Raw genomic sequence first — 15649 nt, 5'->3', positions numbered from 1 at the left:
TCCAAATTTCCCGAATGATCTTTTAGGAAATAAATAATCTCAACTTGTTAAAATGTCACTATTTATAAGTAATAATGAAAAAAACATTTTGAACATTAGTTCTTATATTGGTATTGCAGCTTTCTTTTTTGCTTTATTTTACTTGGCACTTTAATTCTTTTAAGTGTTTATGTTAGAGAATTTAGCTTCTATTTCCTTCCAGTTTCTCTGTTAGCATCTTCCTTCTAGCACCCAAACTTTCTCTTCATTGAATCTCTTTCTTATAATGGCAGGTAATACTTCTCAGTAAAGCTGATGCTTATCCTTTAGATCACTCAATTATTCACATCAAGTAAGTCACCAATTCTACTTTTTCTCTCATTGCCACTGCCTTAGAAAAGGCTGTCAATGTTTCCTACCTGGATCTCTGTAATGTCCTCATCTTTAATCTTGTTCTATGGCAAAGTGTAATCCATACTGATGCCAAAGAAAATTTTGATAAAATGAAAATCCTATTGTGGCATTGCATTGTTTAAAGTCCTTCAATATTTCCTCCAGTCATATAATTGTTGTGTATTTCATAAGATGATAGACAGATTCCCCATGATTTGATTAGACCCTGTCATTCATTAATTCTCATCACGTCTGCACATACACTCTTCTCTAGCCATTTTTCTTTACATGCATTGTTTTTAGAATATTCATGCTCCTGTTTCTATGTTTATATGAAACAGCTTATTTTCACTGAAATATCCTCCCACCCCCAACATCCAACCCTTCTTCATGTTCTTTCATAGCCTTCAAGACCCAGGTCAGATACCAGTTTGCCCAGCTGGCCTTCCCTGCAGTTTTTTGGGAACCACTTTTCTCTCTTCATATGGCAAAATAAGCAATAATTGCTATTATCTCTTGGTGTGTGCATTCTCTCTGTATTTCTACAAAATGCATATAAACATACACTCACATACACTTACCCACACAATCACAGACACACAGACACACACAAGATAAAGATAAAAGCATTTCTTTTAACTTTTTAAAAAATCCCAGCTATTTAACAGAATGGCTGTTGCTAGTCAATAACTGTCTGTTGAATGAATCTTGATATGACTTCAAGTTTCAAGGAAATGAAGATAACTGAGATTGTGAATACCTAACATCTAGAAGTAAAATTTTCTTGCCCTATTACATTCTAATTCTAGATCTTTTCTTATGACCAACAAATAACTTAATGCATATAAAATTATAGATACTTTTAATAGTTATATCAACATAATGGCATAAAAGTATTACTTTCTATGAAATACTGGTACAATTTAGATAGTATGATGTGGTATATCATTTATCTAAAGTCAACTGAAACTCCTTCACAGATCTATCAATGTAAATGAGAATTCTCAAAATATTTTTGTATTATTTAAATAATTATTCTAGAATAATCTCAGAGATATATACATACCTTATATAAACCCAATCAATTTAAAAAATTGAGATTATTTGAAGTTTAAGTTGTGGTATAGTCTAGATAAAGTTAAGTAGATATAATCCAGGATCACGACATGACTGTTTTTTGCAATAGGAAAATTCCTAATTTGAAGGATCTAAGCAATTCACATATAAATCAACAAATTTTTATTAAGCAAACATTTTATATACCAGGTGTTTTTTTAAGCCCTGGTATACATTGGAGTATATGTGTAAGACATTTTTTAAAACTTGGTTTACTTCATAAAAATATAATTAATATTTGTTTTATTTTCTTATTGTCTTTCTCTAAGACTCTGACATATTACAAATGCATAACACCATGTGCCTTCATGGAAGAAAATAGTGCTTTAGTCATTTTTAGTACCTATACACTATGAAAGACTATAGCAGAAATGTTTGGGACATGGGACTACTTTGATGTCCCTTAAATTATGCCACATACATGACTATTCATTAGTTCTATGAAGGGTGACATGCTCTTTCTCTAGCCTTAATCCAAAAAATGAGCTTCTTTAATACAGATGGAAAATATGCCTCATGTTAAAAGAATTTCCACAAAACACTGTTAATTTTCTTCCCAGATTTTGAATTATCTGGAAACTGTACCTGATATTTGAGGGGAGAGATTGTTTTAAATCACATTAGTAGGGACTATTTGCCTATGGAATAATATAAGCCATTTGGTTTTCTTAGAAAATATGGAAAGGACCAGATACTGTTCTAATAGAATACATAAAAAATGTGATGGAATTTATTATACAAATTAAAATACACAAGCTAATTGAAATTTTTTTTGAAAATTAAGGGTTTGTAAGATTCCACCACTTTATCTGAATTAGTCAGAGAACCTTGGCAGGAAACGAAAAGCAGAGTTGAAAGTTTTCAATTCAGTTTCTGTAAGGCATAGGCACATCTTTTAAGGTAATGTAATTAATGTACTTTGGTATTTTCACAAGGCAAAAGTGCAAGAAAATATCTTTGTTAAAGTGAATTGTCACAAATACTGCATTTTCCTTAGATGAGGTCAAAGGTAATGTATTGGAAAATTCCAACAGTTACAGTATTGACTTGAACATTGCCATAGACCCAAATAATATTCATCATTTCCATATTTTTTAATAGAGGCTCAAAGAACTGAAACAAAGGGAATTTGCTCGAAATGTAGCATCCAAATCCAGGAAAGATGAAAGAAAACAGGAAAAGGCCCTCCAACGTCTGCACAAACTGGCCGAGTTAAGAAAGGAAACTGTATGGTGAGTGTGCAATGAAATGTTAAGTTTTCTTAAAACATGATAAGCAAAACAATAACAATGACAACAAAAAGGGACGTAGAAATAAAGGGCACACATCTATTTATTTCTGTACCCAGAATAAGACACTTGCATCTTCTGGCTTTCTGTGGGCTACAGACAGTAATTGGAATTTGAATTTTATGCAAATACCTGTTTAATGCACATTTCAATAAAAAACCAAAATTACTATAATTTTAGTATGTAAGAAGAAAGAAATTTCACATTATTCTTCCATTAAACATTTGATAAGAGACCAAAGCACCATCTCATACCTTTGTTATAAATGGGGTTTCAAGAGAACTTCCTTTTTAATGGAAAATTTGGAGAACATTTATTTGAAATTATCTTTAAGATTATATTAAAAATAACGAAGGTCAGAGAGACCCTGTGCATTTCAGAGGCAGGTCAAAACTAATTTCACTCTGAATAGATAGCAGACTCTTAAAAGTTCACAACTCTTACATTTTCATCTGCTTCTAACAGTGAGTAGTTGTAGTGTTACAATTCAGTACTTAAAATTCAGGCCAGGAATATGTTATGAACAAAGATAATTTTTAGAGTGTTCTTACCCCCCACCCTGGCAAATAAATAGGTCTCTAAAGTACAAAACAAAGCTATTTTATACCAAATCTATTTTACACTAAATAGTGTTGAGATATACTACTATAGCATAACATTGTATAGGTTGCTTAATTGTTTGGAAAAATTAAAATTAAATGTATTTAGAATCCCATAGGGAACTGTTAAAATCAAACTTAACTGCTATGCAATTATACCAACCAGATATTTTTACTATGTGTGGTAATAAATGAAATATTCCACAGGTGCAAGTTTTATGTGTTGTAGAGAATCATCAGATCTATATAATTTAATGTCTTATAAGTAGCTTTACAAATGTAAATTCTAATATATTAAGAAAACTGGAGTAAATAATAGGATGTTTACGAAAAGAAACAAAACTTCTTATCTAAATTACTTTCCTCGGTATACAGTACATATCTCACATTATGCAAACACAAACACATATACAAACACAAACACATACCTGCACATGCACAATTTTCCTATTAATTCGGGGCCTCTAAGTATGTAAAAAAAGGGAGGAGTATCATTTCTTAAAATCAAATAAAGTAATGAAGCAGTCTATTGATAGATTAGATAAACTAAAGAAATTTGGGGCCATTTATAACTTCTAAGAAATGAAATTTTTAGAATAGCATGGAAAATTATGCAGGATTCCAGTTGGATAAACATGATATTTAGGTAGCTCCCGGTGTATGTGCCAGACAGCAGAGTTCTTTCAGTCAGAACTCATTATGGTGCACTGTGACACCAAATAAATAGAAATTGCATCTTAGATAAGTAATCTTTTATCCTGCACTTACTATATGCTATATTATTTATAATGGCTGTGGTAGGTAGACTCTAAGCAAATGTTTGTTGATTTAAATAGTTGACCTGAATCCCCAGCCCTATGGAACTCATAATTTTTTTAACTTCTTTCATATTCTTACATAGTATCAATGATGTTAAGTATTTGTGAATTAATTCTATTATTGAGAATTCCACAGCACACCAAAACAAAACAGAAGAGACCATGGGAGTAAAAAATCTTGGTCAGGAAGTACTGGCTGAGGGCACCTGAGCATCCTCAACATTGCTGTTAATAGCTATAAAAGTAACTTCAAAACAGCTTTTCCAAGTATTCCGAACCATTAGATGTGGCACTATGGAAGGCAGTTGCACCATATGAAAGTAATTCTCTGACAAAGATTTTAAAATCTGAAGAAAAAAATCTTATGATGACATTTCTAAAATGTAAGCATTTGAATATTTTTCCTCAAATGCATTCTATGTAATATATACTTTTGTTTCTTTTTGTAGTGCTCCTGGAAGTGGCCCCATGTTCAAGTCAACAACTGTTACTGTGAGAGAAAATTGTAATGAAATTTCCCAAAGAGCTGTTGTGGATTCAGTCAATAACCAGGAAGATTTCAAATGCAGTTTGATTCATAGTGAAGAGAATACTCAAGATGTTACCACTCTTGCTGCAGATCCACAAAGCGCAAATAATTATACAGCAAAAAATAACCAACTTGGGGATCAAGCCCAGGGAATTCACAGGCACAAAATTGGTTTTTCTTTCGCATTTCCAAAGAAAGCATCCGTGAAGCTGGAGACCTCAGCAGCAGCCTTCTCTGAGTACAATGATGATGCCTCTGCAGAGAAAGGGTTTAGCAGAAAAAGTAGATTCGTCCCTGGTGCTTGTCATCTTCAGTTATCTTCACCAGTAGATGTGCTTTTGAGTTCTGAGGAGAAAGCTAACTCTTTTCATCCACCAGAGGGAAGGTGCACTGTCAAAGAAACTGCTCAAACTCAAGAGATGAAAGAAGTGTCTAGTGAAAAAGATATATTATTATTACCTTCATTTTGCCAGTTTCAACTCCCTTTATCTTCTGATGCAGATAATTGTCAAAATCTAGTCTCATCAGCAGATCAAATACCACTGCAAGATGTTGTTATTAATGAAGGCATACCTATCAGTGGTAATGGTTCTGTGTTGTTAGGAAATGAATCCACAATCCTTGATACAGCTAATGATTGCATATCTTTGCAAGCTACCACAGAGGAAAATGTTAAAGACAATGATCCATCTACAGTTGAAGTTGAAAATAAAAATCATGGTTCTGAGATGTTGGCCCCTTCAAATTCGGAAGAGGATAATATAATCTTACGTAAAAAAGCAGATTTAAATAAAAGGCCAAGTGAGCCATTTGCACCTGTCCTTAACAAAGATGGATCCACAGTTCTTCAGTGGCCATCAGAAATGCTGATTTACACAACTACTCAACCATCAATTTCTTATAGCTGTAATCCTCTTTGTTTTGACTTCAAGTCCACGAAATTAAACAACAATCTAGATAAAAAAAAGCTACCCTTAAATGATTTTCATCCTCAGCAGAAGGGAGAAGACACTTGCAAGAGACGAGTTTCAGACTGCAAGGGCACATCTCCTGCAGGACCCACTGGTCATGAAACAGGAGGTAGCAACAATGAATGCACTCAAGTCACTCCTCTTTTGTCTGATGATACCCTTTCCAATAGCTGTGATTCTGGAAAAAATGAGAATCTGGGTCAGAGGTACAAAAATATTTCCTGTAGGATCAGAAAAACAAAAAAATCTTTCACTAAAAAACAAACAAAACAAGACACCCTAGATGAGAAATACCACAAAATAAGGTTGAAAGAGACTCCTGAACACTGGTTTCATAAAAATAGAAGAAAGAAAAAAAGAAGAAAGTTATGTCAGCATCATCATGGGGAGAAAACCAAAGATTCAGAAATTCACTCTAAAGTGGAAATGAAAAATAGTTACACTGATACAACTGGGAAAAATCTGCTGGAAACAATTTCAGAAAAGCAGTATTTAGCTGCAGAGAAATTATTGGACTCACATCAATTACCTGATAAAAGGGCCAAATCAGCATCTGTATACTCAAGCGAGAATGATGACGTGTGTAAAACCTGGAACACTGAACACAGTAATAATGATGCTATCAGTTCCAAAAAACACTGTAGGAAGAACTCCATTGTTTTAAATGGACAATCTAATGCGACAAGGATAAATTCTGGGAAACATAATTTAACATACTCCAGAACTTACTGTAGTTGGAAAGCCAAAATGTCCAGCTATAGTCAGGATCACAGATGCCTAGTTCTTCAAAATAGCATGAAATTCCTGAGTCAGAATCAGGCTGTTAAAAGAGGTTACAATTCTCTCCTTAATGAATCAGAAAGATGCCATCGAAAACGCAGACAACATTCATATTCTTATTCTTCAGACGAGAGTTTAAATCGACAGAATTACTCACCAGACTTTTCGAGGCCACCACGTGCTTCTGCTCCTTGTAAGCCTCGAAGGAAACGGAGAAGAAAAAGAAGCAGATTCCACACTGGATTTGAAGCTCTGGAACTCAGAGAGAATACAGATTATGCCATGAAAGGCAAGAATTCCTTATGTCACCAGGATGAGTTAATAAGCGAAGACCAAAAGGAGGAAGTAAAACCACAAGAAATCGCAAATGCTCAAAGGAATTCAGAACCCACAGATCAGGTAGAAAACAAACTGACTCTGCCGTCCCCTGGAAGCCCCCTGCCTTCTCAAACCAATGGTGAAATGGAGCATTTAGTGATGGAGACCACTTCTGGGGAACTGTCAGAGATTTCCAATGGACCTGCCGGATCGAGTGCCCCAGCAAAAGGGGAAATGGACAGTACTGTGCTCAAACACAAGGAAACAAGTGAGACTGTAAACAGTAATGAAAAGCAAATCCCTTTCAAGGTGCCCCATGTTGATAGGAACTTTAGACAGTCACAACCTAAATCTTACCTTTGCCATTATGAACTGGCTGAGGCCCTTCCACAAGGAAAAGTGAATGAGGCACCAACTGAGTGGCTGCACTTTAATTCAGGAATCCTCAACGCACAACCACCATTACCGTTCAAAGAAGCACACGTCAATGGTCACGCCTTTGTAACAACAGAGCAATTCCTGGCTCCATTAGCCCTACCGGAACAAGCGTTACTGATCCCAATAGAAAACCACGACAAATTCAAAAATCTACCCTGTGAAGTCTACCAGCACATCATACCACCCAACGTGCTGGCCAACAAGGTCAAATTCACTTTTCCTCCAGCTGCCCTCCCACCCGCTAGCGCACCTCTGCAGCCTTTGCCTTTGCAGCAGCCCTTATGTTCTACCTCTGTAACCACGATACACCACACTGTTCTACAGCAGCACGCGGCTGCCGCCGCCGCCGCCGCAGCCGCCGCAGCTGCAGGAACCTTTAAAGTGCTTCAACCGCACCAACAGTTTCTGTCCCAAGTCCCAACTCTCGCCAGAACATCGTTACCTCAGATCTCAGTAGGACCCGCAGGACCAAGGCTTTGTCCTGGGAATCAGCCAACCTTTGCCGCTCCTCCTCAGATGCCAATCATCCCAGCTTCAGTTCTTCATCCCAGCCACCTGGCTTTCCCTCCCTTGCCCCACGCCCTCTTCCCTTCGCTGCTTTCTCCACACCCTGCTGTCCTCCCGCTACAGCCCCTCTTCTAGCCATCCCCATAAAAGGGAAAGAAAATATTCATGTGAAAACTATTGTTGTATGCGTAAACACTCATCTAAGAGGAATAACTGCCTATTTAAATGGTGGAAATAAACTAGCCAAAATCTGGCCTCATTGATTTGAAGTCATTTCCTGTAAGTGTAATGATGCAAATACATTAAGTTTCTGATATATAATATTATTAAGGCACTGAATAGTTTGAAAATCAATACAATATATGCTATATATTAAAATGGTGTCTTAAGATTATGTATAATGTACATAAAATATATTTATAGTACTGTAATTTATGTTGTAAAGTATGCTCTTTGTTTTTTTTTAATCTGTGTATTTGCACCTATTTAATGTTTAGACAAAGCTGATGGCACTGTTTTGTACCATGTTCCTTGAAACTGTAAAATTCAGTGAAAAATATCTCTTGCAATAAATTTTTGTTAAGTATTTAAGTAAATCAAACTTTTGCTTTTAGTGGTTTGCACTGTTTGGGAAATGTATAGTAACAGAAGATTTGGGATTTATATTGTTTCTTCTGTCCGTTGACATTTTTGAACCACAGAGACTCAGTGAAATATCTCTGGAGTTCTATCATTACTTTAATTATACCATCTTTCAGAATAAGTATAACAGGTCCATTTATTTTCTGTTTGTTCTAAGGTTGCTTACACTCAGAGTTTATCATATGTTCAGAACAATTGGCCCTCCAGACAATACACCATGGCAAGTCTTGTTAAAGTAATAAGAGTATTGGGCAGGGGGGAAGGGATAACTCAGATATATGCAAAGTACATAGTATTCTTCCAGGAACTGTAAAACAGTACTAGTAGACAAGAAATAGTAAATATATGTTTTATAACATATTTGTATGTTAAAATTTTCAAATGTATTTTATTTTCAATTGTTGCAGAAAAATATATATATATACATAAAACTGTTGGCATGGTAAATGAATGAGTTTAATTAATAAATCACTATTCATAACTAACATTTGGGAAGAATGGCATAAACACACTCTGTATCTGGATATACTCTTAACTGAGAATCTGAAAGTGGGAAGGAGAGTAAATAAATAGCTCTCCCTTCTGCAAATCTTTCCAGTAGTCATGTTTGTATCGTATTTCCAAATTACCCAGGAACAAGTAGGAAGTCTCTATGTCACCCTTCCAGATTCTGCCTTATTTTTACGCCTCTGCATTATTTTTCACTCAAGTGCTTCTCGTGTGCTGAAGAATAAAACTGTTCAATAGAACACTAGAGAACATCACACATTTCTCAACAGAGTTTTCCAATATGCACCCGCCCCATTCTGCACCACTTTATAAGATGGAGTCTTCATGCCTGGTAGGGTTCACCTCACCATATGCAAACAGTAAAGGATTATGGCAGCCTGGCAATGAACCCTGGCATCAGAGGCCAACTGAGTCCTAAAGGGAAGCAACATTGAAGTGATGCTATTCTGAGGAAGGTCTATTTCCTATGTCCACTGTAGGAACTGGGTTGCCTTAAATAATATTGGTCATAAACATATGTTCTTATATCAGAATAATCTATACTGAATTCTATTTGAAATAGAGAAATAAGGGGAAAAATCTAGGGTTTTTTTACTGCCTTGATTATTTGCCCTAATAGTCATGGATTTAAATGTTTTCCTGAAATACTGTTTGTGAAAGACTGCATTATATCCTTTTATGATGGACAAATAAGAAGATAAATATAATAAGGAAATCAATTCCATTTCAAATGTTTCTAAGATAACTTGTTCCAAATATGGAAACTAAAATTGGAATGGATAATTCTTCCCCAAGCAAAATGTTTGAAGCTATCTCAGGAGATAACATAGATGGGAATATCTACTGTGGAGTGCTGAGTTTGTTTTTAACCTGTTAGAGCAGGATTGTGGCTTCTGCTGTTCAAAATCAAACCTAGTGTTTGACTTTAAAATATGCAGATTTTTTTCTCTCCTTTTTGGCATCTCCTATCATTCTACTTGGTCACCTCTTCTTAAGCTTTCTCTTTAAATCCTTTTTCCCCTGATCTTTTCTTCTTAATTTCATTGTAAATATCATTTGTGTCTATTTATGACTCCTCTTCTTTTTCTATGTTATCATTGTTTTTATGTTTTTGAATTATGCAGATCTCCTATGTTTTTTTTGTGTGTGAAATGATATGGTTAGTCATACTTAACATTGTAATTGTAGCAGAAAAATATCTGGTGGCTAGCTATCAGATAGAAATTTCTGTAAAATTTGAGGGGGGAGGTTCTCAGTGAAGACTAGTTGAAACTCAACTGGGCAGATACATTGATTGGTTCTAATGGATACCAGTAGCTGGTCAAGAAATGAATGTTAGTTAAGCATGTGAAATCAGCCATTCTGGTTATAAACAGTTATTCTAGGTATTTGATACATGCATCTTTTATAACTTTGGGACTCAAAATGAATACATTATAAGACACTTATAATCTATTCTGGTAACACCAACCCCAAAATAAGGGAATCAGGCTGATAGGCTGAAGATCAAGAGTGAGCAGGGCAATCAGGCAGGTAAGTCATGGTGGATTCATTAGGCAACGGCGTCCGAGGAGACCACCAGTTCAGCTCATACTGACGTCAGCAAGAGTCAGGCCAGTGAAACAGTCACACTCGGGAAGTAGGTTTGGGCACTCGTGGACAGCTTGTGCTTAAGTCCTGGAGCAAAAATCCCAGTCCTATCCATGCCTAAATTACTACTATATAATTGGGAAACTTAAATTATTCTAACACTATCTCTTACCCATCATCTCTAGTCTGCTAGTTGTAGGTATTGCTGTAGCATTTGTTATTGTTAAGATGGTTTAGAATACAGAATAACACTTGGGCATGGAAAATAACTATAGGCAAGTAACAATTGAATGACAGGAAGGGAACTCATCCATAACCCCAACTAGCATCTCTCTCTCTCCCTCTCATGTATGTGTATATATATATGTACATACATTCCCAAGTTCTTTGATGAGTTGAAGACCTATATCAAACTGTCCATAAAGCATCTCAACCTAGACATCTGCCAAGTTCTTTGAACTCAAAAACTCATGATCTTTCTTTATAGGTAATTACTGAAACTTGTTCTTTGTCCTGTGTTTCTAAGCTCTGTGAATTCCATTAAAAAAAAAATCTGTTATCCAAGTCAGAAACTAAGTGTCATGTCCACACCAAATCAATCAGTAAAGCATTTTGGCTCTAGTTTGATGTGTTCTCAACTTTATCCCACTTGTACACTTTATAATAGTCCTAGCCCTAGTAGTCCATAAAGCTGAATTGCTGACTTGCTGCTATAAATTAATTATAGAAATTAATAATTATAAATGAATTATAGGTTAATGGCTCTATGCCCAATTTCCTATCATTACAATCCATTCTCCCCACTGCTGACACAGATACATTTTAAAATATAACCTTATTCTATGATACTCTTCTACTGTGAAACCTGTATGTGTTCTCAATTATTCTCAAGATAAACTTCAAAGTCCTTAGCATGACATGGGAAATCTATGGCAACTCAGGTACCAGCCTCCTTACTAAGGACCATCCATTCCAGTACTTCGCTCAGCCAACGATTCTAATCTACGTAATCAAAATATCGCCTTCGAATTTGTGGGATCATATTCTGTTATCCTGCAGTGCCTTCCTCCCTGTATTGCTCTTCAGTTAGGTAACTGCTAACGAGTCACAGTTCAGCTCGAGTGCCAACTATTGTAGAGATTCCGTCCCAGGTTCCCTCTCTCTCCCCAGATAAGTCAGCTTCAGTCCTCTGTCCTCACATAGCTTGCTGTGCATGTTTTGTTATAAAGTATTTTGTGTTGAATGTATTGCCTTTTTTGTTAAACTAACTAGATTAAGAGCTACTTCAGTCAGTGTAGTATGTGACTCATAATAATAACTCAATGGAAGTTTGTTGGATGAGGGAATAAAATAAGTGAGAAAAACGTAATTAAAACCTACACAGATTGTATTACAGAATTCCAGAACTGTTGTCCATTTTCATTTCAAACTGGTCCCAAGTCATTCTAAATAAAAATGTATTTTCCCTAAAATTAGAACTTCAAAACACCATTTAGCATGGAGAACTTCTTTTTAATGGAATCAGTAATCATTTAAAATAAAACTCCTTAACCAGTAATCAAGGCATAACCTGAACACTTTTCCCAGCCCCAGAAAGAAGGCTCAGACTTCATTGTATCTATCATCATCTATGTCAGCAAACATTAACATATTATGTGTCAGATACTAAACTAGCTTTTGGGGATTAAAAAATGCATATAACACACCTGATACTCAGGTATTCAAGTCTAGTAACAAGGGCAGACATGCAAAGTGTTATATTTAACTATCCAACGTTTGCTATTTCATTACTTGTCAGCAAAATGGATTGAATTTATATTCATCAATACTTTTTTCTGTTGTACAGTATCCCTATTTTTCTTATTCTTGTTTCCACTTTTTTTCCCCTATGCTTATTTGCTAGCTAAGCCACTATCCTTGGGAGTGAAAGCTGTCGCCAGAGATGTTTTCCAATAAACTGTTTACTTTCTCTCACAAATAAAATTAGATAAAGGCTTAAGGCTAACATATCATGAGATGAGGCCCAAGGTCCTGCTTTAGAAGCAGCAGTAAAGGGCTGCACAATTTGTTCCGAGGTGTTGAGCACGCCTGAAATTCAGCACACTAACTGCCTGCCCTATGGACTGTGTCTCCCTCCCCGACCCAGCCTGGTCTGCATGGGTGCAGAGGAAGAGCCTACTTTTTCTTTGCACAAAGGCATCACTGCTCACCAAGCCAAATGCCCAGAGCCAGATCCTTTATTCATAGAGGTATCTTGTAGACTAGCACCACCCTGAGCTTTCAACCCTCAAGAACATGAGCTTGGAATCTACTTAAGCCTGGAAACTCCTGGCAAGAAGCTAAGAGTGTAACAAGCTTTTCTTCTCTTTTAATCTCCTAAAATTTTATTTTAAAATAACCTAATTATTTTTATTGATTGAATCTTTCTGTGGAAATATTTTCAATATATGGTTTACATATTTGATTAGTATTTTTCTGTTTTAGGATTCTGGTTTTAACTGCTATACTTTAATTTTTTATAAACTACTTCCTAACAATTTCTTATAGAGTATATTTTCTATACATTTATCTTCATATTATTAAGACTATTAAATTATATTTCAGATTAAAAAATAGATCTCATTATATTTCAATTGAATTAATCATACTTTCTTATTTAACATTGTTTTCATGTCTCATTTGTATTATCTCTGAGACTACTTTAATTCCCTCATTGCATATGAATCTTATTTCATTCTTCAGTATGTTTATTGGTAATATAGAAAGGAAGCATATTTCTTTGGAAAATTCCCATATATCAAGCAACCTATTCGTTTCAATTTTTAATTCCTATACCCAGTACTGCATTTTCATCATATCCTATAATATCCAGGAGTCAGTAAACTAGAGGCAAGATTCTCATGGGCATGTAAGAAACAGCCCATTTCCTCTTGCTCACTGGCTTTGTTCAACAAATGCATATCTAACTAGAAAATGCTCCCAGTGCACAGGCTCCTTGGTCACTTTACTTAGTGCATGGTCCTCTTTAAATAAGACTAGATCTTGGGCTCCTTCCAAGCTCCCACCAGCATCAGAACTACATTGTGCTCTGGAGAACTTACCTGCTGCCTGGCATTTGCCCCTTTCTTGTTGCCCCTTTTGACCCAGCCTCTTGTTACTGCCTAAACTTGCTACCTGGACAGTGTGTCTCGTCTTCCTAATGATACTTGTTGAAGCTAGCTTCAATACCTAAGTTAATTATGTTGATCCTAAACGCTTATTGACACACATTACAGATTACCCCTTTTTAAACAAATTCCCATTATGTCTCTGGTTTGAACCTGCCCAAGTGATAACATTTTAAACTCAAAGAAAGTGAGTTTTTAAAAGACCAGCATTTCAGCTGCCTTAATTTTGTAGCCTATATTAAATTTACCATATGCTTTTGAAAACAAGTTTCAAATTAATGCTTTGTATTTCAACTAATCTGCTTACCTTTCTCAATTTATTTAATCTAAATGATTTTTAAATGAGTTAATACTTTAACTCATATAAGTCGGCAGGGTATTAATCTTCACATTAAAATGATAAACCTAAAATTGATTGTAGGTTTTATTAAATGGCTCTGTCCCAACTGTTATACTGAAACAAATATGATAGAAATATGAATATGTCCTACTGAGATAAGAAATCAATTTTCTGCCCTGAAATGCAATACCACTATGAATACTTATACCTTATGAAGCCATACTATTTCTCAGGTAGCATGAAACATAATGTGATGTTTTAAGTGCATTTTAGACATTACCAACTTTAATTGGGTTTCGTATATCCAAGGATTGCCAATATTCTTGCCTATTTGCTCTGTGAATATATAACACTAATTTGACACTGTCTTTTCCAAAAGCTATACAAAGATTTGTTTGTAAAACTGAGAATCAGAATGTTTCTCCAGTAGTCACATAACATTATTCTCTCATGTAGATAATCTTTGCCCACACGTGTCAGCACAGATAGGACTCTACAAAAATGCATTTGTATACCAATAAATATAGCTACAATTAGAGGTAGCTATTAAAGCTTATTGTAGTTATACTGTCAAGTTGTGAGAGTCCACATCTACATTAAGAATAGATTATGTAATTTGATTGGAATGAGAGTTTACTAACAGTAAAAATGTTTTTTAAAAATGGCTATGAATATACATATTTAAATGGAGTACAAAAGTAAAACTCCCTCTACTTGAAAAATAATACATTATAGTATTTCTATGTACAAATTAAAATTGAATCCACCTATAAACTGTGAGCTCAGAGCTTAGTGAAGGATAATGTTTTGCTTTTTTTGTTTCGATCTCATGAGTCTTTGCTTGGAAGCTGCCTTTTGGAACTGAATGCTTTCTCCCTTCCCTCCCAAGACTATTATTCATTGCACTGCATGCTAGAAAGTGCCTGGAATGCCTGAATGTTGACATTCTGACAATACTTCTCTCTCTCCTTATAGTCACAGTGAAGAGGGTTTGTGGAACAGGCCACACTTCTCCTATGTGGTACTGTCTCAAAATGTCTTCCAAGAAAAATGCATATATAACTTCTGAATTGAAGGGTTGGGAAATGTTGAGAGGATGGAGGGATTACAAAGTGAGAGTGTAAGTGAAAATTAGACACTGACTTTCCCAGCTAATAAACTCAGCTATTTACAATAAGGTAACATTCAGTACCTGACCAGGCTCTGCCATCAGGGCTGCGACATCCCTCTCACAGTCCCTTCAAATCTTCATCCTGTTTTGAGAGATACTGTCATTCTGTGTCAGTAACTAATACATTTTTTGAAGTCCGATCATCAAGTTAAGATGATCATCCAGTGAGGGCGCCAGCAGACAGTGCCCAGCTGGTCATCATTCTTAATTCCACGAAAGTCCGGAGCTCAAGGCACTGGTGCTCCCTGTCTGCAGGATGAGTTTAGTCTCTCCAGGCACTGCAGTACAGAAACACACACACATGCACTTTCCAAGGACTAGCCAATGGTCCTAAATGTTGTCCACTTAACGGGATGCTACTCTGACTCTCCATAGTCACAGTCCAGACATGGAATTGAATATATCCTCAGATACATATAGCCTAAGATAGAAAAAAAATCTTTCTTGGAAAACTGTAAGATGCCATCCTTTTCCATGTCATCAATGAATATA

At 35.6% G+C, this 15649-nt stretch overlaps 1 protein-coding gene across 1 annotated transcript in view; it reads left to right on the top strand.

Annotated features, from left to right (window-relative positions):
- Positions 1-11234, top strand: part of ZNF804A (zinc finger protein 804A) — a 334279-nt gene extending 323045 nt beyond the window's left edge. Inside the window, exons 3-4 of the mRNA XM_036879476.2 lie at positions 2590-2720; positions 4644-11234. Of these exons, the coding sequence (XP_036735371.2) occupies positions 2590-2720; positions 4644-7872 (3360 nt within the window). The 3' untranslated portion in view covers positions 7873-11234. The remainder of the gene's footprint in view (positions 1-2589; positions 2721-4643) is intronic.
- Positions 11235-15649: the final 4415 nt, after the last annotated feature.

This window comes from Manis pentadactyla, chromosome 6 (assembly GCF_030020395.1).
Source record: "Manis pentadactyla isolate mManPen7 chromosome 6, mManPen7.hap1, whole genome shotgun sequence".
NCBI classification, from domain to species: domain Eukaryota; kingdom Metazoa; phylum Chordata; class Mammalia; order Pholidota; family Manidae; genus Manis; species Manis pentadactyla.
The sequence above is the reverse complement of the archived record's forward strand: the minus strand, read 5'-3'. Positions and strand labels throughout refer to the sequence as shown.